The following is a 22,147-nucleotide window of genomic DNA, read 5'->3' on the forward strand; positions in this document are numbered from 1 at the left end:
TTCCAGTGTCACTAAATATTTTAAACACATGTTGCCTTCCACAATAAAACGCCATAACGTGTTTATACAAAGATTTTAACTAAAGCAAAAATGCTTGAAGGAACCTGCCATATGTTGCAAACATTTTCAGGGCGTTAAAGCCCTCCTATTTTAACTTCTGAAATGAGGAAGTTCAGAGCTGAGCCAGTAACAGCTTCCTTTAACAGATTTCAGAGACAAGCAGCCGAGCAATAGAATGAAAGAAAGAACTTAGATTATGCACTGTAAAAAGAGCATGAACAAAAATTAATTTGACTTTGGTATTACAAAATATAGTTTAGATGTACATCTCTTAAGCTCAGACTGTTCGCTAAAAGACAGGATGCCAATTTATCAGCCTTGGTACCATGGCAATATAACTCGATCTAAAGCAGAGGATCTTCTATCTAAAGCAGCAAAAGATGGAAGCTTCCTCATTCGGGACAGCGAGTCCGTACAGGGAGCCTATGCCCTGTGTGTTTTGTAAGTATGAATTTGTTGCTTTTAATTGTTTCGCTCTTAGGTAAAAATATTTTGAACTAAAGCAAACATTATTCAAAGAGCATGATTAAAAACAATGTATTCTATCACATAAACCTTCAAAGCATGTCCACTTTAAAATGATATATAAACTTCTGCATGTGACTTGCTTTTTCTTTCTCGCTTATATCCGTTTCATGTCTGGTTCCCTTTTCTTTACACATGTTGCTTTCAGAAAGCAAACCTGTTTACACTTTGTGACTTCCATCATTTTGATTGCATTTTTATTGCCCATAATGCAATGTTTACAAACTAATCACAGTGACACATGTTTCACTTTATCAATTTTTAACCCCAGATACCAGAATTGTGTGTACACATACAGAATTCTGCCAAATGAGGATAAAAAGCTATCCGTACAGGTGGGTCATGTGTTCCATAAATGTAATTTATCACGGTCATGATGCTTTCTAGGCTTAACAGCATTAAGTCAAGCAAAAAACAAGCAAGGCACACACACATATGCAGTTTGTTCCTGATGTTTTTGTTGTTTTAGAAAAGATATTTCTGGCATTACACACTATAAGTAGCACTCAACAGTTATAATACCTTTGATAAATACATTTGTCTCAAGATTAATGAAAACAACATAATATTTTTCTCATGAACTGTACTTTAGGCATCAGAAGGAGTTCCTATTAGATTCTTCTCTGCGCTGCCTGAGCTGGTGGAGGCGTACTACAACCCCAACATGGGCCTCATCACATATTTACAATATCCTGTCCAAAGGGAAGATGATATAGACGAAGAGTCAGGTCAAACCACTTCAGTTAATCGATACATTTGCTCAATTATACGCCAGAAATTGTCATTTCCGATAGTTTTTAGAAGTTCAAGTCATTTTTTTTTTTTTTTTTTCATGCAGAATTCAATAATCAGGCCCCTCAGCTTCCACCCCGGACCACAACACTCAGTGATGTAAAAGATGGTGATACCAAGTGTTCAGAGCATTCTCGCAAGTCCCTGTCAGAAAATTTCCTGATGAGACTGCAGCATATGGATATGTCACGGTGCAGTGAAGTAGTCCAGCTTAGCAAGCATATTTATTTTATTTCATTTTATGTGTTTCATTTTTTTTCATATGCACAATAGACATTTTTGAGATATAATTTTTTTTTGTTTTGATTTTGAAAGCAGAGTAGTAATTTGACTCTGAGTTGTGCCTGCTGATGTGTTAAATTATGATTTACAGTCTTTTCATCCTGTTTGTATGTTACTTATTATATTTGAAGCATACCAGAAGAGCAACAATTAGCTATTCAGGATTACTTCAGGACCTCGATCTGTTTGGATGCTGAACAAGTACAGAACGGTAACCTCAACCTTCCTGGCCTGAGGAAGCTAATTATGCTTATCTCCAAGAATCTCAACAGGTATGGATATCAGTATTCGTATTTAGTGACATACAGCGAATTTGCACAAGACTAAACAAAACAATTGCAATCATTTTTGTGAGGTAGTGAAATTCACAACATCCTGCCAACTCTGGAGGTTTTACAAAGAGTATTGGATAAACATTTCTCCCAAGGGATTGGACAATGTTCAAAGCAAGTAGGTGGCATCCCTCCGTATTATTACCTAAAAACAATCAATAAAAAAAACAAACAAGCAAAAAAAGCAAAACAGAAAAAAATATGTCTTTATTCTATACTTTCAGATATCTGCAGAATCATGCCAGTCTGTATCTGTCAGACTAGAGCAGCTGACAAAACTGCTTCTCTCAGTTGAGGACAAGGTCATATTTGAAAGCTCATTTCCTGAGTATCTCTTCCCCATACATATGCACACTAAATCAGCTTCTCTTTTTCTTTTTTCAGGCGATAAATGCTTTATTTGACTCTGTTGGGTTGGAAGGGAGTCACAGAAAATCTCTCATCCCACCAGTTACATTTGAGGTAGTCCTCTTTACCACTTATGGTATTTCACTGTTGGAAAATAAAGTGAAATTTTATGGCTTTCTAATTTGTCCGATCCCTTTCTCATTGGCAGGTCAAGCAAGAATCTCTCGGTATTTCCACAAAACTGTTTCTGAAAGTGGATGTAGAAAGTGGAAAGCTTCACATTAAGAAATCAAAAGATGGACCTGAAGATAAATACTATGTACAAAACAAAAGTAAGAAGACATGGCATGGCCACAGTATATCAACATATAATTTCATGGCTTATTCTTGTGTTCCTAAATGCCTGACAACATGGAGTATGTCTGCTGGTCAGTTTGTTGGTCTAGCAATTCTATTACCACTAGATTTTTCTAGTTAGCCTTGAAATATACTACTAATTATATATAAAAGAATATCCATTCATTTATCATCTATACCACTGATCACAGGGTCACAGTGATGCTAGAGCCAATCCCAGAGGTCATTGGGCAAGAGCAGTTCTATGTCCTGGACAATCACAAGACACACATATTGTTTTGTGGGTACAGATTTAGTTATTAAATTTCCTTTCTAACTTTTTCCATCCTCCCAGTGAGTCTAACTTGGTAGTGATATGGGGCCAGTGAAAAAATGTCATCTTGTCTCCCGTAGCAAACATGAACTCATAGGCTACATATTGAGATAATTGTACGTTAAGCTTGCCTCATGCTTCCTGGATACAGCCTTGAACAGTGTGAAAATTTCCTGGAATTATCTTAATATTGGTTAATATTGGTTACATTATCACTTGTGTAAATATTGCCACTTTGCCAGAGGTGTCTTACACCCATCATGGGGTTGGCGTGGCGCAGGAGGAAGGGCAGTCTTCTCTGGAGCCGAACATTCCTGTTTCGATTCCATGATTCCTCCCAGTGTGTCGAAATGTTGTTGAGCAACTCCTAACTGTGCCGCTGGTGGACGGTAACCTACTGCTCATGGTTCAACCATGATGAGTTAACTACAGAAATTGAATTTCCCCACGAGGAACTGATAAATTATTATTACTAAAGACTTTAAATAATCAAGGTATCAAACTTCTTCTTATTCTTTGTAAGCTCCTCTCTCACACCAACTACCTTCATATCCTCTCTCACTACGTCCATAAATCTTCTCTTTGGTCTTTCCCGAGACCTCTTGCCTTGCAGCTCCAATTCCACCATCTGTCCACCAATATATTCTCTATCCCTTCTCTGTACATGACCCAACCATCTCGGTCTTCTCTGACCTTCTCTCCAAAACATCTAACATGTGCTGTTCCTCTGTTACACTCATTCCTGATCCTATCCATCCTCGTCATTCCCAAACAGAACCTCAACATCTTCATCTCTGCAACCTCCAGCTCTGCCTCCGGTCTTTTTGTCATTGTCACTGTTTCTAGGCCATACAGCATCGCTGCTCTCACAACTATCTTGTACACGCTTCCTTTCAGTCTGGCTGATAGTCTTCTATCGTATAGTACCCCTGACACTTTTGTCCACCCATTCCAGCCTGCATGAGTCTGTCTCTTTACCTCTTTTCCAAACTCTCCATTGTTCAGAACTGTTGTATCTTTCCTCCAACTTCTCGATCTCCATTCCCTGTAGCCTCACCGTTCAATCCGGGTTCCTCTCATTTATGCACATATATTCTGTCTTGCTGCGACTAACTTTCATTCCTCTCCTCTCCAGTGCATACCTCCACCTCTCAAGATTTTCCTCAAACTGTTCCCTGCTCTCACTATGGATCACTATGTCATCTGGAATGATCATGGAGATTCCTGTCTAACCTCATCTGTCAGCCTGTCCATTGCTGCTGCAAACAAGAAGGAGCTCAGAGCTGATCTCTGATGAAACCCCACCTCCACTCCTCTCTTACACCTACAGCACACCTCAACACTGTCTCACAGCTAACATACATGTCCTGCTTCGGTCAAACATACTTTTCTGCCACTCCACTAGAATTCCTCTCTCGGCACCCTGTTGTATGCTTTTTCGAGGTCTACAAGAGCACATTGCAGCTCCTTCTGACCTTCTCTGTACTTCTCTATTCCCATTCTCAAAGCAAATACTGCATCTGCAGTACTCTTTGCATGGAACCATACTGCTGCTCACAAATGCTGACTTCTGCTCTCCGTCAGGTTTCCACTACTCTTTCCCATACCTTCATTATATTCATCCCTCAATAGTTACGACAATTCTGCACATACCCTTTATTCTCAAAAATGGTCACCATCACACTTCTTCTCCATTCCTCAGGCATCTTCTCACTCTCTAAGATCTGGTTGAATAATCAAGCCAGAAAGTCTGCCACTGCCTCTCCTAGACACTTCCATATCCCCACAGGTATATCATCAGGACCAACTGCCTTTCCACTCTTCATCTTCTTTGATGCCTTCTTTACTTCACTTTCACTAATCTCTATTACTTTGTGGTCTACAAAAATCACCTCTTCAACTCTTTCCTCTCTTTCTTTTTCCTCATTCATAAGCTCTTCAAAGTACTCTTTCCATCATCCCATCACTCATCTAGCATCTGTCAACACATTTCCCTCTCTACCCTTAATCACCCAGACCTGCTGTACATCCTTTCCATCTCTATCTGTTTGTTTTGCCAACCTTTGTAAATCATTCTCTCTCTCCTTACTGTCCAACCGAGCATACAAGGCATCACACACCCTTTGTTTTGCCATTTCTACCTCTATGTTTACCTTACACTGTATCTCCCTGTACTCCTGTCTGTTCTCCTCAGTCCCCATGTCTTCTTTGCTCACCACTTTCTCTCTATATACTCCTACACCTCATTCCACCACCAAGTCTCCTGATCTACTTTCTTTCCAGATGACACACCAGGTATTCTCCTACCTGGCTCCCTGATCACATTAGCTGTAGTTGTCCAGTCATCTTGGATCTCTCCTTGACCAAACAGAGCATTTTTCAACTCATACAACATACAACACCCCTCCCTTTTCAGCTTCTACCACTTTGTATTTTGTCCTCTGTGCTGCCTTTGTCCTCTTGATCTTCCTTGTCACCAGTCATCTTACAAACCACTGTCCTATGCTGTCTGGCTACGCTCTCACCTACAACTACTTTGCAGTCACTGATCTCTATCAGGTTACCTTGTCTATGCAAGATGTAGCCTACCTGCATGCTCCTACCTCTCTTATAAGCAACCCTATGTTCCTGTCTTTTCTGGAAAAAAAGTATTCACTACAGCTATTTCCATCCTTTTTGCAAAGTCTACCACCATCTGTCCCTTTGCGTCCCATCCTGGTTACCAAACCTGCCCAACACTTCTTCATCACCTCTATTGCTTTCACCAGCATGCCCACTGAAGTCTGCCCCAAATACTCGTCTCATCTCTGGGGCTATTTGGCATCACTTCATCTAACTCATTCCAGAACTTCTCCTTTTCCTCAAATTCACATCCCACCTGCGCGGCATAGCAACTAACAACATTGAGCATCACACCTTGATATGTCTGTCTAACATTCTTTTCAGCTCCAGAATATTCCTAACAGACTCCTCCTTCAAGATAACTCCTTCTCCATTTTTTTTCCTGTCAGTACCATGATATTACAACTTAAAGCCTGCCCCTAAGCTTCTCACCTTACTACCTTTCCAGCCGGTCCCCTGGACACACAGTATATCCACCTTCCTTCTCTGCATCCCATCAACCAACTCTCTACCTTTTCTTGTCATTGTCCCAAAATTCAAAGTCCCCACTGTCAGTCCCATACTCTTGCCTATCCTTTTCTCTCTTGAATAAGTCCTACTAAAATTCAGATTGCGTGAAACAAGACCCTTGTAACTTGGACTCAGGTTCAGACGGCAGTCACCAGGCCATAGTTTAGATGGTGGATCTTCCCAGGTGGTTTGGAGGGTGCAGATAGACCTGATGTGCGTGTTGATTTGTCTTGGGATGGATCCCAGTACAGCACTTAATGTTGGCAAAAGGTTTTGCCTAAGCCCCCCTTCTGTGCCCAGAGACGCTTTTTGCATTTTGTCAAAGATGGCTTTCTTTATTTGTGTCCTCATCCTGTTATGTGTTCTTCTGTCTGGTGATTTCTGTTTTGGCAAAGACCCAATTGTGGTAGCCACAATATTTAAGTTGTTTTTTTTTCAAGGGTGATATGTTGAACCGCATTTCTTCTGCCTTCAGCAGTTGATTTAATGTTTTTGGCACTATTTGAAGAGTTGTGATAACCTTTAGTTTGTGTTCAAGGGGGTGATGCAAGTCAATGACTATGTGTTGGTCCATGTGCGAAGGTGTTCTGTAGATCTTATATCTAGGCTCTTATCCTGTTCAGAATTATTTATAGTTTTCATTTAGATGTCTAAGCAGCTATTACATATTGATATCATCCTTTCCTTCGGCATCAGAAAAGGAAAATTTGTGGTTTCCTGCCTTGGACCTTCGTGCATGGTCCTCATTAGCATATAGTGACATAATTTCGAACTAAAACTAACTCCACACATTTCCAACATAGCATCTCTTGATAGGGAAGCATCAGACTTTCATGTTATTATGAATAGCTGACAGCCCTATTTAGAGTTTTGTTTAATAAACCCCTATTGCTGACATTGTGGTATATGATCACATACTGTTGTTGACGTTTTGCGGTTGTTGCATGTGAATGTTTGCAAATCATCACCTTCCAAACCTCTATGTCACTTCAGTAATCTTGTAACATTGCACAGGGTAGAACCATAGAGACATCCCGTTTTTGTAGTTTTAGACTATATTAACAAAAATATTGTTAATCTAACTAGCCTTGTCATTATAAGCATATCAGTTGGCCTGCAAAAAGCTTCGAAAGCATCAGCATGCTTGGCTACCTGAAAGATCAGCTGGACAGTTCACTACTGAACAGTAATCTTAGTCTGGAACTTTTAACTAAGTTACTTTACCATGTAGTTGTAGAGACTGGACTAACATGGGTCAAGTAGGATGAAATGCGCTTGAGTTATGGTTTTGCTGAGTTATGGTTATGGTTTTGCTTCATTGCAAGAATGTCACTGGCTCGATTGCAACGAGGGCATTTTTATATGGAGTTTGCATGTTCTCCCTGTGTCTATGTGGGTTTCTTCCCACAGTCCAAAAACATCCAGTAGGTGAATTGGAGACCCTAAATTACCCAGATGTGTGAATGAGAGAAGGAACGGTTACATATTTGGCCCTGCGATCAAATAGCGATCAATCCAGGCTGAACCCTGCCTCTTCTCCAATGATAGCTGGGAAAGGCTCCACCGTGGCTCAAGTGTGTATGTTCAAACATTGTTTAAAGCAGTGTTTCCCAACCGCTGTGCCGCAGCACATTAGTGTGCCGTGAGAGATCATCGGGTGTACCGTGGAAAAATACCCACTCTCACCTGATTGGTCCGAAAATTATTTATCCAACGCAAATAATGTGTCTTCCTATGTCTATGTGGGCAGCGTGCCCGTTCGATGGCAACGGGTAGTGAATTAACCTGTGCATCTGTGTATTAGAGTGATTAGTGACGCTTTGCGTGATACATTTTTATGTTAAAAAGTACTTGTATCTGCCTAAACAAACGGTTGAAAACTACCAAAACGAGTGAGAAAGCAGTGAAAGCTTGCTATAAAGTTGCTGAACTCATCTCTAAATCCAAACAGCCACACACCGTAGCAAAACATTAATACTACCTGCCGGCAAAATTATTGTAGAAGAAATGCTCGGCTCCGGCGTTAATAAAGAAATAGCCCGAGTTCTCTCAAATAATACCATTTTCAGACATATTGATGACATGTCTTCGGACATTGAAAAAAAAGTGTTCTGGAAAAGTTGCACATCAGTGGGAAATTTGCATTGCAACTTGATGAATCTACAGATATTAGATATATTAGATTTCACACTAAGTAAATTGAGACTACGGTTTCATTCTAATTTGTTAAAAAATGTTTTTGACATATTTATTTGGTGCTGTGCCGTGTGATTTTTATAATGTAAAATATGTGCCGTGGCTCAAAAAAGTTTGGGAAACAGTGGGGAACAGACCTGACAGGCTCTGGCAGGCTGTTTGGCGTTTTTTTGCAACCTTGTTAATGTTCTTTATTAAACCAACAAAAATGCACTCAGTGAAGTCTAAATTTTTTTCAGTTCTACAGCTGGTGAAATGTCAGAAAATGCATGCCAAACTTGTCATCGTGATGGAGACAGAGAAAGAGAAGATAGTGCGAAAAGAGTTTGTTTTTGATGATACAAAGGTAATTAATATGATTGATTTGTACATCTTTCTGGAGACCTTGTTCTTATGTAATTCATGATTTCAGGGATATGAACTTCAAGGGACACGCCCTCTTTCATTGTCATGTTTTTTCCATACCATAATAGAAAAGAGAGGGATTTTGTCAGCTTCTTCAACAAATGAAGAACAGACACTCTGGAAAGCCTGAGCCAGACATGATAACAGTGTTTGTTGGCACCTGGAACATGGGTAATAATGCTGATATATTTTTTCTTAGTTTTGGATTAATGCAGCATTATCAGTATATACACTGTTTTATCAAACTTTTACCCCCTTCGCCCCGTAACCCTCAGGAAATGCCAGTCCACCCCACAATATCAACTCCTGGTTTCAGTGCAAGGGCCAAGGAAAGACTAAGGATGACACCGCAGATCACATTCCACATGACTTTTACGTCATCGGGACGCAGGAGGATCCTTTGAGTGAGAGGGAATGGGCTGACACAGTGAAAGGTGTTTTGAGGAACATCACAAATATCACCTTTAAGCAAGTAAGTGAGGAAAAAAAAAAGAGAAAATTGAGTGCAAAAGCTACATTATATATATAATTCATAAACTCTTAATCATTCAGGTTGCTATTCAAACACTGTGGAACATAAGGATTGTTGTCCTGGTAAAGCCTGAGCATGAAAACAGGATTTCCCACGTTTCATCTGACAGTGTTAAAACAGGGATCGCAAACACTCTGGGTAAACAGTGTCACTTCTTCGTAAGTCCTCAAATCAGGGATACATGGTAAATGGTAACAGATGTTCACAGAGAGAATTGTCTTTTTAGGAAACAAGGGAGCGGTAGGAGTGTCATTCATGTTCAACGGTACATCATTTGGTTTTGTCAACAGTCACCTGACATCTGGCAGTGAAAAGAAATTACGGTAAGAAAGCTTGCAAACTGGCCACAACACTCAAGAGCCTGGTTAGTCATCAAGTACAGACTCCCAAACATAATATTCCCAATCATGTGTGTGTCTGTGTGTGTGTGTGTGAGAGAGAGAGAGAGAGAGAGTTTGCAAGCATGTGAGTGTGATTGCAGTTAAAAATACAAATACTGTTAAAAATAGTAATAATAATTTGAGGAATTGTTGTTAAACTGTATTGAATGATTAAGCATTTACATGGTACCAGTCACAACGAACATAATCCTGTGATAAGGGTTTGTAAGGGGTGGAGACTTGTATCATATGCATTGTCAGGTCCATTTTAATTATTCAAGATTTAGTACTGAATGAATGTAAGTATTTTATTTAACTGTTGAACTATTGTAGTTTAACAAAAAGTGACATAGAAAATGACAAAGAAGATTCCGCTGACAGCTTTCACTGTATAAAAAGTTGTTATTGCAAAAAAGCACAGCATCAAAAGGGCACTATGGTCTGCCTGGAGAGCATTTTCGGCCAATGTAAATGTCTCTCTAGATGTGTGTATCCCACCAGGTCATATATAGGTCAGCATTCTGCCTCTGGATATCTAGGGTGTTTCTATACAGAATTACTTCTGAGCTCACTGAGATGTTTATCAATTCTCCAAGCGTAGGGACATCGAGACAAAGGGCCATTAACTTGTTCCAATTTCCTTAATGGGAGAGTCAATAAAATAATATCATATCCCATCACACACTCTGACTTTATGATCTTGTTGACTCTTGCATGACGTAAACTCTAGTTAGGTGTTGGTTACCTTATGAACTTCGTTATGTCACAAGTGAGGCAATTCAGATTACTTCACAATAATTCATTAGACTGACAAGTTGATATTTTTTGCTCTGTATATAGACATTTGATGTTCAGCTTGTGATAAAAATGTTTTGTTTTTTTTTTAATTGTGTTTCATGCCACCCTCTGTTTCATGCCCGGCTCTGATTTTTGTACACAAAAGGAGTGTAAAGTCTATGTATGATCAAACAGCAATGCAAGTTTGAGAATTAAATGTGAAATCCGTGTTTTGTTTTGTTTTTCCACACAGGCGCAATCAAAACTACACCAATATCCTGCGATTCCTTAATCTGGGTGACAGGAAGCTCAATCCATTTGACATCACACATCAGTTCACTCATCTCTTCTGGTTTGGTGATCTTAACTATCGAGTTGACCTTCCATTCACGGTTAGTTACAGTATCACAAAATATAATCTATTTACAGACTTCATTTTGAAGGAACAGCCTGACGTTTAGTTACGACGACATTGTTGGGGCTTCCTAAAAATGTGATGACAGTTCCAACAGAAATTGGACGGAGTGTTGACACTCTTATATGTAGCAATTACATATAAGACTCAAACTCATTAACTTTTAAGACTCACGACTGCTAACTTGCTGCCATCACAGGATGCTGAGTCTATTGTGATGAAAATCAAACAACAGCAATATCAGGAACTTCTCAGCAAGGACCAGCTCTGGCTGGAAAAAAATGATGGAAAGATTTTTTTGCATTTTGGTAAGTCCAGAATTAATACGACCTAAATGTGATTGACAATTGCTATGCTAACGCTGCTATATTTACTTCTTGCATAGAACATGCATATAAATATTAACCCTTTCTGTTTCGATGACAGAGGAAGATGAGATTTCATTCCCACCAACCTATCGTTTTGAAAGATACACACGAGAGAAGTACGCCTATACAAAGGCCAAAGCAACAGGGGTATGTTTACGTATTTCACTTCTGTCAAGACTCATATCAGGAAAGTTCTGGCATGGCGGATTTAAGATTAAAACTTGCTCATAATTGATAAATTGTTGCAGACCAAATACAATTTGCCATCTTGGTGTGATCGTGTCCTTCGGAAGTCATACCCTCTTGTTCATGTTGTCTGCCAGACATACGGTAAGTAATTTCAAGATTTTTTTTTTATCCATCTATCGATCCATCGCCTGCCGCTTATCCTGTACTCAGGGTTGCAGGGGATGCTGGAGTCTATCCCAGCCGTCATCGGGCGAGAGGCAGGGTACACCCTGGACTGGCCACCAGTCAATCACAGGGCCACATATACAGACAGATGTTCACTCACTCACTCATTCAGGGCATTTTCCAATTTTTTTCCAATTAACCTGCTGCATGTTTTTGGACTGTGGGAGGAAACCCGTAGGAAACCCATGCAGACACAGGGAGACCATGCAAACTCCACGGCGAAAGGTCCCCTTGTGGGAATCAAACCACAGTCCTTCATGCTCTGAGACCTAAGCACTAACCATTAAACATTACGTTTTCGGTTGCATATAAGTCTGCAATACAGTTAAATTATTTTTAAATAGTTTCCCTGAACCATATAAAACATGAAGAAAAAAGGTCTGTATTCATTAAGATATTTTGTTTAATTTCCACTCTTCCCCCCCTCTCATGCAATTATAGGCTTTTAATAACTACATTTCAAGATTTTTTTTTTTTTACTGGAAAAGATAAGAAATGTCTTTGGTGGTTGTACAGCACATGCTCCATCCATCCATCCATCCATCCATCCATCCATCCATCCATCCATCTATGGCATCCATCAGAGGCTCTAACGAAGCATAGTTAGCATTCAGTTGCAGATCAGCCCATGGATTTTTTTTTCTGCCCTTTTTGAAAACGAGTCTTCATTATTGTAATACAGAGTGTGAAAATCTATCTATCTATCTATCTATCTATCTATCTATCTATCTATCTATCTATCTATCCATCTATCCATCTATCCATCTATCCATCTATCCATCTATCCATCCATCCATCCATCCATCCATCCATCCATCCATCCATCCATCCATCCATCCATCCATCCATCTCAAAACATTTAAGAAATCCATAACACAACATGATATACGATAACAAGACATTTTAGGTTTAGTGATAACACCATTCATGCCTTCTATTAAGAAGTCACGATGCAGAGGTGACATACATTGCAGCACAAAAAGAATATAAACCCATGCATGTGTATAGTGTGCTGCGTTCATCTTGTCTTTCAATCTTGCAGGGTGCACTACTGATATCATAACCAGTGACCACTCCCCAGTATTTGCATCATTTGAAGTTGGAGTGGCTTCTCAGTTTGTTTCAAAGCAAGGTATAATTACATCACATCAAAACAAAACATCACTTTATGTTGTTTCTTTTAACCTCCTAAATTACATGTCATATCTCCAAAATGTTCAGATCTAAATAGTGCACCCCAAGGCAAGATACAGATTAGGAACTGTATGGCCACTTTGCTGACAAAATCAAAGACCAAGTTTTTCATTGAATACCATTCAAGCTGTTTGGAAAGTAGGTCCAGTCTATTCATCTATTTTCTTAATCGAAGTCTGATGATGACAGGGTGAGTTATAAAGAAAAACACGAATTCTTACAAGACTAAGTTTCCACAGAAACTGCCAAGACATCCGACGGAGAAAACATCGAGCACTCAAATGGATCAATAAAAGTTCGCTTCGGTGACCAAGTTAATGTAAGTTGTCGGTGTTATTTTGCACTATGAAATTATCACCATGCAATGACAGACATTATCACCTTTTTTATTTCTTATTAAAGCTGACGCCTATTATCTCTGATCCTGAGTATCTTCTGGACCAACACATTCTCATCTGTGTGAAGTCAACAGACTGTGATGAATCATATGGTAAAGAAAACAATTGTAAATGCAGATGCACTAAACCGGGTGACACTAACTGATGCTGGTTATTTCCTGAAGGAGAGGGTTGTTTCCCTCTAAGAGCTGCCAAATCCTGCTACCATGACTTTCATATTACACTGACACACCACGGCGAGAAAACCGGAACACTGTCTGCTGATATCCAACTGCATACGACTGAAGGCAAGCCCATTGAGAAACTATATGGTGAGTCTTCTTTTTTCTGCTTTTTAGTCTCAAGAGTCCTATTTAATAAATAAAAGGCATGTAAATAACCATACAAATACCTCAATTCAAGTTTTTTTGAATTAAGTTACTTTGACAACTAGGATAAGTCATTGTTTTAATAGATGGACAATATATATAGACATAGGGTAGACATATATAGACATATAGATAGATATATAGATATATAGACCCGATATAGACATATAATTTGCATAGAATAAAAAATAAAACATTTTTTAAGACTGTTATGACAAGATAGGATTACTTGACAGACTGATAGAACCCAAATGAACGACTGACCGTAAAGTACAAACAATCTTTAATAAAGTAAATAGGAGGACCTCTAAATGGGGACAAGGTAATCAAACATGGAATTATAAGAAGCTGAATTTGAGGAAAATCAGCATAATCATCTCTAAATACTAGAGGTAAGGAAAATTTGTCATAACTTGACTCTTAGTCATTGGAAGCACAAACAAAATTCATGATAAATCCCAAAATTCAAAAATTCTGATTAAAATGAGTGGAAGGATGGGGACATGACAAACTAGCGCGGGACAAAGGGAAATGCCAACTACATCATTCTGGTCGAAATCTTTTTTTTGGCAACTGCAATCGTGTTCCTTCTCTTTCGAGGTGAGAGGTGAAACATCTTCAAAAGAACAAACTTAAGCCCAGATACCACAAAAAGATTTTGACCAGAATTAACCATGACTGGGACAACTAAGAATCTCCATAGACTTGTTGCAGACTACATACTGTATACATGCACACTAAAAGGGAAACAGGTGGAGACTAAACTAGGCATGTGGTGTGGAATCAGGTGCAGACAATGGACAATTCACAGATTCCAGGTCTTGACATAATTAGGTGTTTGAAAAAAAAAAAAAAAAAAAAAAATATATATATATATATATACAGTTAAGGCCAGAAATAGAAGAAGCTCTCAATAGAGGTGACACAGACCATCCTGATGCTGGAAAAAAAAAAAAAGAAATCCATCACAGAGATGCAGAAATATTAGGAGTGGCCAAATCAACAGTTTGGTACATTCTGAGAAAAAAAAAAGAGTGCACTGGTGAGCTTGGGAACTTAGAGACGCCTAGATGTCCACAGAAGACAAAAGTGGTGGATGATCACAGAATCCTTTCCATGGTGAAGCAAAAACCTCTTCACCACATCCACTCAAGTGAAGAACACTCCAGGAAGTAGATGTATCAGTGTTTAAGTCTGCCTTAATGAGAAGACCTCATGAGAGTAAATACAGAGGATTCACCACAAGATGCAAACCATTAATCAGCCTCAATAATAGAAAGCCTAGAATTGACTTTGCCAAACGACACCTGAAGAAGCCAGCCCAGATCTGGAACAGCATTCTTTGGACGGATGAGACTAAGATCAACCTGCTCCAGAATGATGGAAAGAAGAGAGTCTGGAATTGGAACAGCTCATGATCCAAAGCACACCACATCTTCAGTAAAACAGGGTGGAGGCAGTGTGATGTCATGAGCATGCACGGCTTCCAATGGCATTGGGTCACTTGTGTTTACTGATAATGTGACAAAAGACTGAAGCAACCGGATGAATTCTGAAGTGTACAGGGATATACTGTCTGCTCAGATTCAGCCAAATGCAGCAAAGTTGCAAAGACAGCGCTTCACTGTTCAGATGAATGATGATCCAAAACATACTGCAAAAGTAACCAAGGAGTTTTTTTAAAGCAAAGAAGTGGAATATTCTGCAATGGCTGAGTCAATCACCAGATCTCAACCCAATTGAGTAAGCATTTCACTTGCTCAAGACAAAACGTAAGACTGAGACCCACAAACAAGCAACAGCTGAAGACAGCTGCAGTAAAAGGCCTGGCAAATGTACGTGTATATACATGTGAGTGTGTGTGTGTGTGTGTGTGTGTGTGTGTCTGTGTGTGTATATATATATATATACATGTGTGTGTGTGTGTATATACATAGATATAAGTGGCTAATGCTTCTACGCTTCTGCCCCAATGAAAGATCCTGGTTTGATTCCGACTGGGGGCCTTTCTGCTTGGAGTTTGCACATCCTCCCTGTGTCTGCATGGCTTTCTTCTGGGTTCTCGAGTTTCACAGTCCGAAAACATGCAGCAGATTAATTTGAAAAATTGGGGAAATGGCCCAGATGTTTGAAAGAGAGAATAAGTGGTTGTCTGTCTCTATATGTGACCCTTTGATTGACTGGCTACCAGTCCAGGGTGTACCGTGCTTATCCTACCTAAGTAGGATTAGGGGTGATTATGGATGGATGGATTAATATATAAATTAAATAATCAAATAAATAATTTTTCATATATTAAAATTCATTGGTGAAAGAAATGTTCTTTATTTTTAAAAATAAAATATTTTAAATAATATCATGGTTATTGGGTAGTTTAAGATCATTTTAAAAAGGTCTAATAAACTGAAAAAAATCACAATCAATAAATCATTTTGTTTGATAATCTCAACTCTTAAATTAAAAAAAAAAGTGCAACTACCTGTTGTAATAATACAATCATTTCATAGTGTTAGTCCAATATTTACCAATTGGAAAAAAAACAATGGAGAAATGGAGAAAATGGAGAAAATGATTTTCATTTGCAATATCAAATTTGGTATTGAGTGTTTGCTATTTTAATATTGTGCATTAAATCGCAATTTTATTTTGCCGCCAGATTTTATCAAAATTGAAACCGATGAATCTGTCAACTTCAAAGGCAAAGCTTCTGATGCCAGCAGGTGAGACTTTTTTTCATCTCTTCATTATCTTAAAATAAATTATAACAGGACTGTTGACCTAAATGCTTTATATTTTTCAGGATATTCGGTGCAGGAATGCACGATATTTCTAATCCAAGTTATATGAGTTTGTCCTCTAAGAGTGGTAATGTGACAGATACAGCCTGGAGTTATACTGTACCACCAAAAAATGTTCTAGCAGCTGGTGAGCTAAGCAAAGACTCCAAGAACAGTTCTTCTGATATTGGTGCCCGCAGTCCCACTGGCAAATCTTTAAATCCAATGTGAGCGTCATTTTCATCAGGTTATTTGTTAAAACTCTGGAAAAAGGATTTTGAAGAACAAATTATTGATGCTGATAGTGATATCTTACTAACTGAGCCACTATCTGATAGGGTCAAGGAGGAAAAGATGTTTGATAATCCGCTCTACGGTTCAATGGGAACCTCTCACAGACCAGCCAAGGATCAGGATTTTTCTCAGAGGGAGCGTGTCGTACCCTCTGCAGACGGAGACCCGAATCGTCCCCCGGTGCCCATCCCTCGCAACCGCTTAGCCGCCTACACTGAGACCAAACCCAACCTACTGCAGCCACACAAGAAACCGGTGGTGCCTGCACGCTCACAAGGGAGCCTGGCAACTGACCGGCCTCCTTTACCTGCCAAGTCCCGGCCTTGTCTTTCTGATCCCCAGACCCCCAAACTCAGAGATTACAGAGACAGCTCTGATCTACCAAGCAAACACTGGATGCCTGCACGGCCAGGCCAGCCCCAGCACCAAAAAGACTGTAAGGAAGGACACTTCTTTAATTTATTCTTGAAGCCCCAGACGAATAAAACTTAAATGACTTTTCAAATTTTCTTTTCAGCACAACAAGACACACCCAAGGTGTTCCGATCTGTGAAGTGAGACCATCGTCGGATGACCCCACAGCTGTCGGCCAATAACTCTGCCTGCAATACATAAACTGACATGGAGCTTTTTCAGTGAATGAAGGAGGGTTATATATGATGATATTAGTAATATTCATCAAGTCATTACAGCATTCCTACAGAGCTAAGCTATGTAGTTCTATAAATAAGAATATAATTTGTTGTTTTAACCATAAAACAAAGCAAGAAAGAAAGAGAGAGTTTTAAGTTTTAAAAATTACTCAGTTTAACTCAATGGCAGTTGCAGGGTGTACATCAACTCACCATTGTTGTAAATGGAACAATATATTTCCTACAGCCCAAATAGAAACTCCACCAGATTGTCAGTAAATAAAATGAAATTATAGTCCACCTTCAAACGAGTCTTGATTAGTGCTTTTGAAATTGACTACTGGATCTTTATTTCATAGGTCATGAGCCTTATTCATCCGGGTCAGCCAAATGGCTAATTTGGCAAAGCCAGACACATTTTACATAACTAATACCTTCTTATATTTTCTGGAACACTTCGAACCAAAGATAACTTCCATCCCATAAAGCCCATCAAGCATTCAATAAAAAAACAAAACAAGGAAAGTTTTGGAGTGTTAACAATTAAAAGTACAACAAAAAAAGCGAAAAAAAAAAAAGTCTCTCCTCACCACAGGCTCAAAATGTGCTCTAAATGTAGATTATCCTCCACAGTCCTCCACCTGTCCGTTTTCTAGCAGTGACTTGTACAGGGCTCACCAGCTCCCCTTTGGGGAGTTACCTTGTCCTAAGAAGTTGAGCCACTTGAACTCCTTCACCTGTGAGAAAGAACGTTTAGGACCTCAATACAGGTTAAATAAAGATCTTTTTGCCTGCATTTTGAAACTTCTTGAAGCGTGGAGTCTTAAAGTTGAGCAGCAGGCTGTCTTTTTTCTCCCTCTCCCCAATACTTGGCAGGATGGTAAGTGGGGGGAACCTGTAGTCGATGTTCTCACTGCAGGACTCATAGAGGAGTGATCTGTCGCAAACTGTTGATGGGGTGAAAATGCAGCGCATATTTCCTTGGCAACTCTGTTCACCGGCCTAACAGAGGTGATCTGTTCAGATCCTCTTTGTGCATTTAGGAAGGATGAGGTTAACTATAAAAAAATGACCCAACTTAGCATGACCAGACCTGCTGAGGCTGAAGCACAGGCTTGTAGAACACAGAGACTATGACCTCAGAAAGTTACTTAAAAGCAGAGGTTCTTCCATCAACCAACAGCCCAGGGGTTCATTATCAACCCAACTAAATACTTGGACTTGACAGACTTGAAGGACTGAACTATAGAGGGATGTAAGTCCAGTGTGATTGAGACACCCTGGATGCATCATAAAAGCTGTCTGTCCAGCCCAAAACCTCCAACCCATCTCAGAAGTAGCTTTGCAGTGTCCAGCCAGCTTGGACTGCATTCATACAGGATCCTTTTTGCTGTTTGCTGTCTGAAAGCTGACACTTTATTAAAAATGTGTGTGAGGCCTTGTTCTCTCTCTGTAAACAATAAACACTGCCAGTTAGGTCCAGTGTTTTCAGGACCACATGAAGTCCAAGATTAACTTCTGAATGTCTTCTAACAAGCCTTTTGCCGGTGTTAATGCAACAAGCTCGTGCCAAAGTGTCGAGGAAATCAAATAGTTAATAACCAGCAGTCTTCCCCTGTATGACAACTGAGGCAGTAGCCACCTCCACCTTGACAACTGTACCTTTACTTTGTCTTTCATTCCCTCCCAGTGTCTTCCCCTGAAGGCCTTGGTCCCTTGATGCACCCCTAATACCACCCCCTCCCAACTAAGGCCAGCAGATAGAATGGGCAATGTTTGGCTGCTTTGCTCTTTGCCCAGTAAACCTTTGACGAACTTTCCCTCTCCTACAGAGAGAGAGCATTCATAAGGTGCTGGACATCATCCTGGTTGCTTATGAAAGCATTCATATCATCGACAGAAGCATACAGATGCCCACTTAAGCCAGGCAAGGAGAGGTTGTGGACATGTTTTCTTAACTAAGAGAGCAAGGGCTCAGTGGCTAAAGCATAGAGCTGAATGGCAATGGGGCAGCCTTGTCTTATTCCTCATTGAAATGCAATCAAACGACAATTTCACAAAGCGTTGTGCATTGTGATAAACTAAAAGCACCCATGAAATAAATCTATCACCAAACCCTGCTGTGAGTGGAACGTCCTAATCTTTGCAGTTTTGTCATGGACTTCCTTAAAAGTGTGACATGTTTGCCGTGAGCCCCTTCCAGATGGCTAGGCTCCTCACCCAATCTCAAAGAGAAAGCTCGGACATCCTGCAGAGGAAACTCATTTCAGCCACTTGGATCTGTGACCTTGTTCCTTCAGTCACGACTCACAGCTCATGATAGGTGTTGGTAGGAATGTAGATCGACTGGTAAATTCAGAACTTCGCCTTTTGGCTCAGCTCCTTCTTACCCCCCAGCGGACCTGCACAGAGTCTGCATCACTGCGAGTGGTGCACTGAGGCACCTGTCAATTTCCCATTTCATCCTTCCCCCTCTCATGAAGAAGATCCCAAGATACTTGAACTCCTCCACTTGAGGCAGGACCTCTTCCCCAACCTAGAGTGGGCACTCCATCTTTTTCCGGCTGGGATTCATGGTCTCAGTTTGCACGATACTACTCGTTTTCCCGGCCACTTCACATTCAGCCCTGAACCGCTTCACCGAGAGCTGGTCTGATGAAGCCAACAGAACCCCATCATCAACAATAAGCAGATCCAATCCCGAGGCAACTAAACTAGATCCCCTTGGCACCCTGTCTGCGCCTAGAAATTCTGTCCATAAAATTTATGAACTGAATTGGTGACAAAGGACAGCCCTGAAGTAATCCAACTCACACAAGAAACAAGTCTGGCTACTTGCAACCGGCACTGTGGACCAGGCTCTGACATGGATCATACAGGTACCAAATGGCCCCTATCACAGGGTTCAGTACCCCAATCTCCATGAGCACGCCCCACAGGATTCCCCATGGGACACAGTCGAATGCCTTTCCAAGTCTACAAAAAACATGTTGACTGGTTGGGAAGCCCGTGTTGAGAGTCTAGAGCTAGTCCACTATTCCATGACTGGGTTGAAAACCACATTGCTCTTCCTGGATACAAGTTGCAACAACCCGGCAGACCCTCCTCTCCAGGACCCCGAGGAGACTGAGGAGTGTGCTCCCCTTGTAGTTCGAGCACACCCGCTGGTTCCCCTTTTTGAAGGCGGGGGATCAGCCCCCCAAATTTGCTAATACAGAGGCAATACCCCTGCCTTCCACACAATGTTGCAGAGGCATGTTAGCCAGGACAGTCCTCCAACATCCAGACCATTAAGTTACTCAGAGTGGATCTCATCCACCCACAGGGCCCTGACAACAATGAGCTTTTTGACTACCTCAGCAATAGGAGAGTCCCCCAACTCTGTTTCTTCATTGGGGGGGATTTTGTCGGGATTGAGGAGGCCTTGATCCTTCCACTGATCCACAACCTCTCAAATCAAGGTCAGCGGTCCACCATCCCCACTGTACACAGTGTTGATGGTGTACAGCTTCCACCTCCTAAATCACCGCATGATGGACGAGAAGCTAAACAATGAATAGTTCCACAATTTGTTTGTACCTACTGGAAATAAGTCTGGAACAGACTGCATACTTTATATAAACCCATTATATATTTTATCACTTAATAATGTTAAGAAATGGGGTGATGATCAGCCAACACATACAGTATATTTCCACTCAGACACATCCAAACCGCAAAAAGTGAAAAGTGTCTATAACATTGTGATTATGTGGTGTTAAAAGAAAGTAAAAAACCTTGGATTTGTCCTGAAGAAATGAGACTAGATTGACAGGATAAAATGTACCTGCTTTTCAATCAAACTAGGAAACAAGACCAAAAAGTCAGAGAAAATACTGTATTATGTGTGCTTGATCTTTTTTCAGACCCACTCTTTTCAAAATATAAAGTAACCACCAGGAAGTGTTTTTCCCAATCTAATATTTTGAAGTTCAAGGAGAAAAATAAACAACGATCCACAAATCCACCTTTCAGTATTTCAGAAGTTGTTTTTAGACTGGTTTCATCCATTTGGAAAGCAAGATTTTTTAAAGTTTTGACTAGATTTTAGGCATAATGCTAAGCTGAGCTCTTCTAAAGTTTAGTAGAGCTCAGCTTAGCATTACTGTTATTAGTAACTGTTAGTAACTGTTATTAGTTAGTAACTGTTATCAGTAGCTGCAGCCTCATATTTCTCATACCAATTGGAAAATTATTGCAGGATTCTGAATCAATGGCTAATCAGATGATTAAAGTGTACAGAGATACTGACTATTTTTAATGAAATAAATATTACACGCAATTTCAACACATTTTTAACAAGCTTGCATCACGAAGTAGATTTGTATCATCTGTAATATCTACTGTGATATTTAAAATAGCATAGTATTTTACTGAATTTACTGGCACTGAAATCATTATATTAGCCATGATGATGAATAATGCTAAAATAAATTCTACCATCAAAACTGCCCAACTTTTTATGATTTTTAAATAACTAACATACCAACTGTTACATGTGAAATTCAGTCATTCTCTTGTGCAAAGATCCTTCTTTAACATTTAATTCACTGTTGATTAAAACATTTGTATGTACCAAAATACCAATTTTAAGACTACAACACTTACCTGAAAATACAGTGACTAAACAAATGCGCAGTTAGAGTTCCATAATTAGTTGACCCAATGACTGATTGAAAAAGAAAATCAAGTATATCAAAGAGGAGATTTGGTTGTTTTGTTTTGTCTTATTTTGTGTTTTTGGTCGCTTTTGTTAAGTTACACTTCCACACGAAAAAGATTATCTCTGGCTCCGCTCTGTGGAGTTATAGCGAAAT

The 22,147-nt window shown here is 39.9% G+C and overlaps 1 protein-coding gene across 2 annotated transcripts; it reads left to right on the forward strand.

Moving 5' to 3' along the window:
* Positions 1–166: 166 nt before the first annotated feature.
* On the forward strand, positions 167–17,599 carry inpp5d (inositol polyphosphate-5-phosphatase D). Of its 2 annotated transcripts, XM_086161383.1 has the most exons (27): positions 180–501; positions 857–920; positions 1,178–1,313; positions 1,424–1,568; positions 1,791–1,931; positions 2,019–2,109; positions 2,216–2,293; positions 2,376–2,453; positions 2,548–2,671; positions 8,577–8,683; positions 8,811–8,913; positions 9,018–9,214; positions 9,295–9,412; positions 9,501–9,597; positions 10,685–10,823; positions 11,046–11,154; positions 11,273–11,361; positions 11,463–11,544; positions 12,671–12,760; positions 12,850–12,960; positions 13,062–13,141; positions 13,225–13,312; positions 13,385–13,531; positions 16,245–16,308; positions 16,389–16,592; positions 16,704–17,095; positions 17,177–17,599. In XM_086161383.1, exons 1-27 carry the CDS (start codon positions 362–364, stop codon positions 17,215–17,217), a joined length of 3,255 nt encoding a protein of 1,084 aa, XP_086017509.1. In that variant the 5' UTR covers positions 180–361; the 3' UTR covers positions 17,218–17,599. The 2 variants fall into 2 exon arrangements, with proteins under 2 accessions (XP_086017510.1, XP_086017509.1); XM_086161384.1 differs by lacking the exons at positions 12,671–12,760; positions 12,850–12,960 and having other exon boundaries at positions 167–501.
* Positions 17,600–22,147: the final 4,548 nt, after the last annotated feature.

This window comes from Fistularia commersonii, chromosome 16, assembly GCF_037954325.1.
Source record: "Fistularia commersonii isolate RoL2024-O1a breed Wild chromosome 16, RoL_Fcom_v1.0, whole genome shotgun sequence".
NCBI lineage: Eukaryota > Metazoa > Chordata > Actinopteri > Syngnathiformes > Fistulariidae > Fistularia > Fistularia commersonii.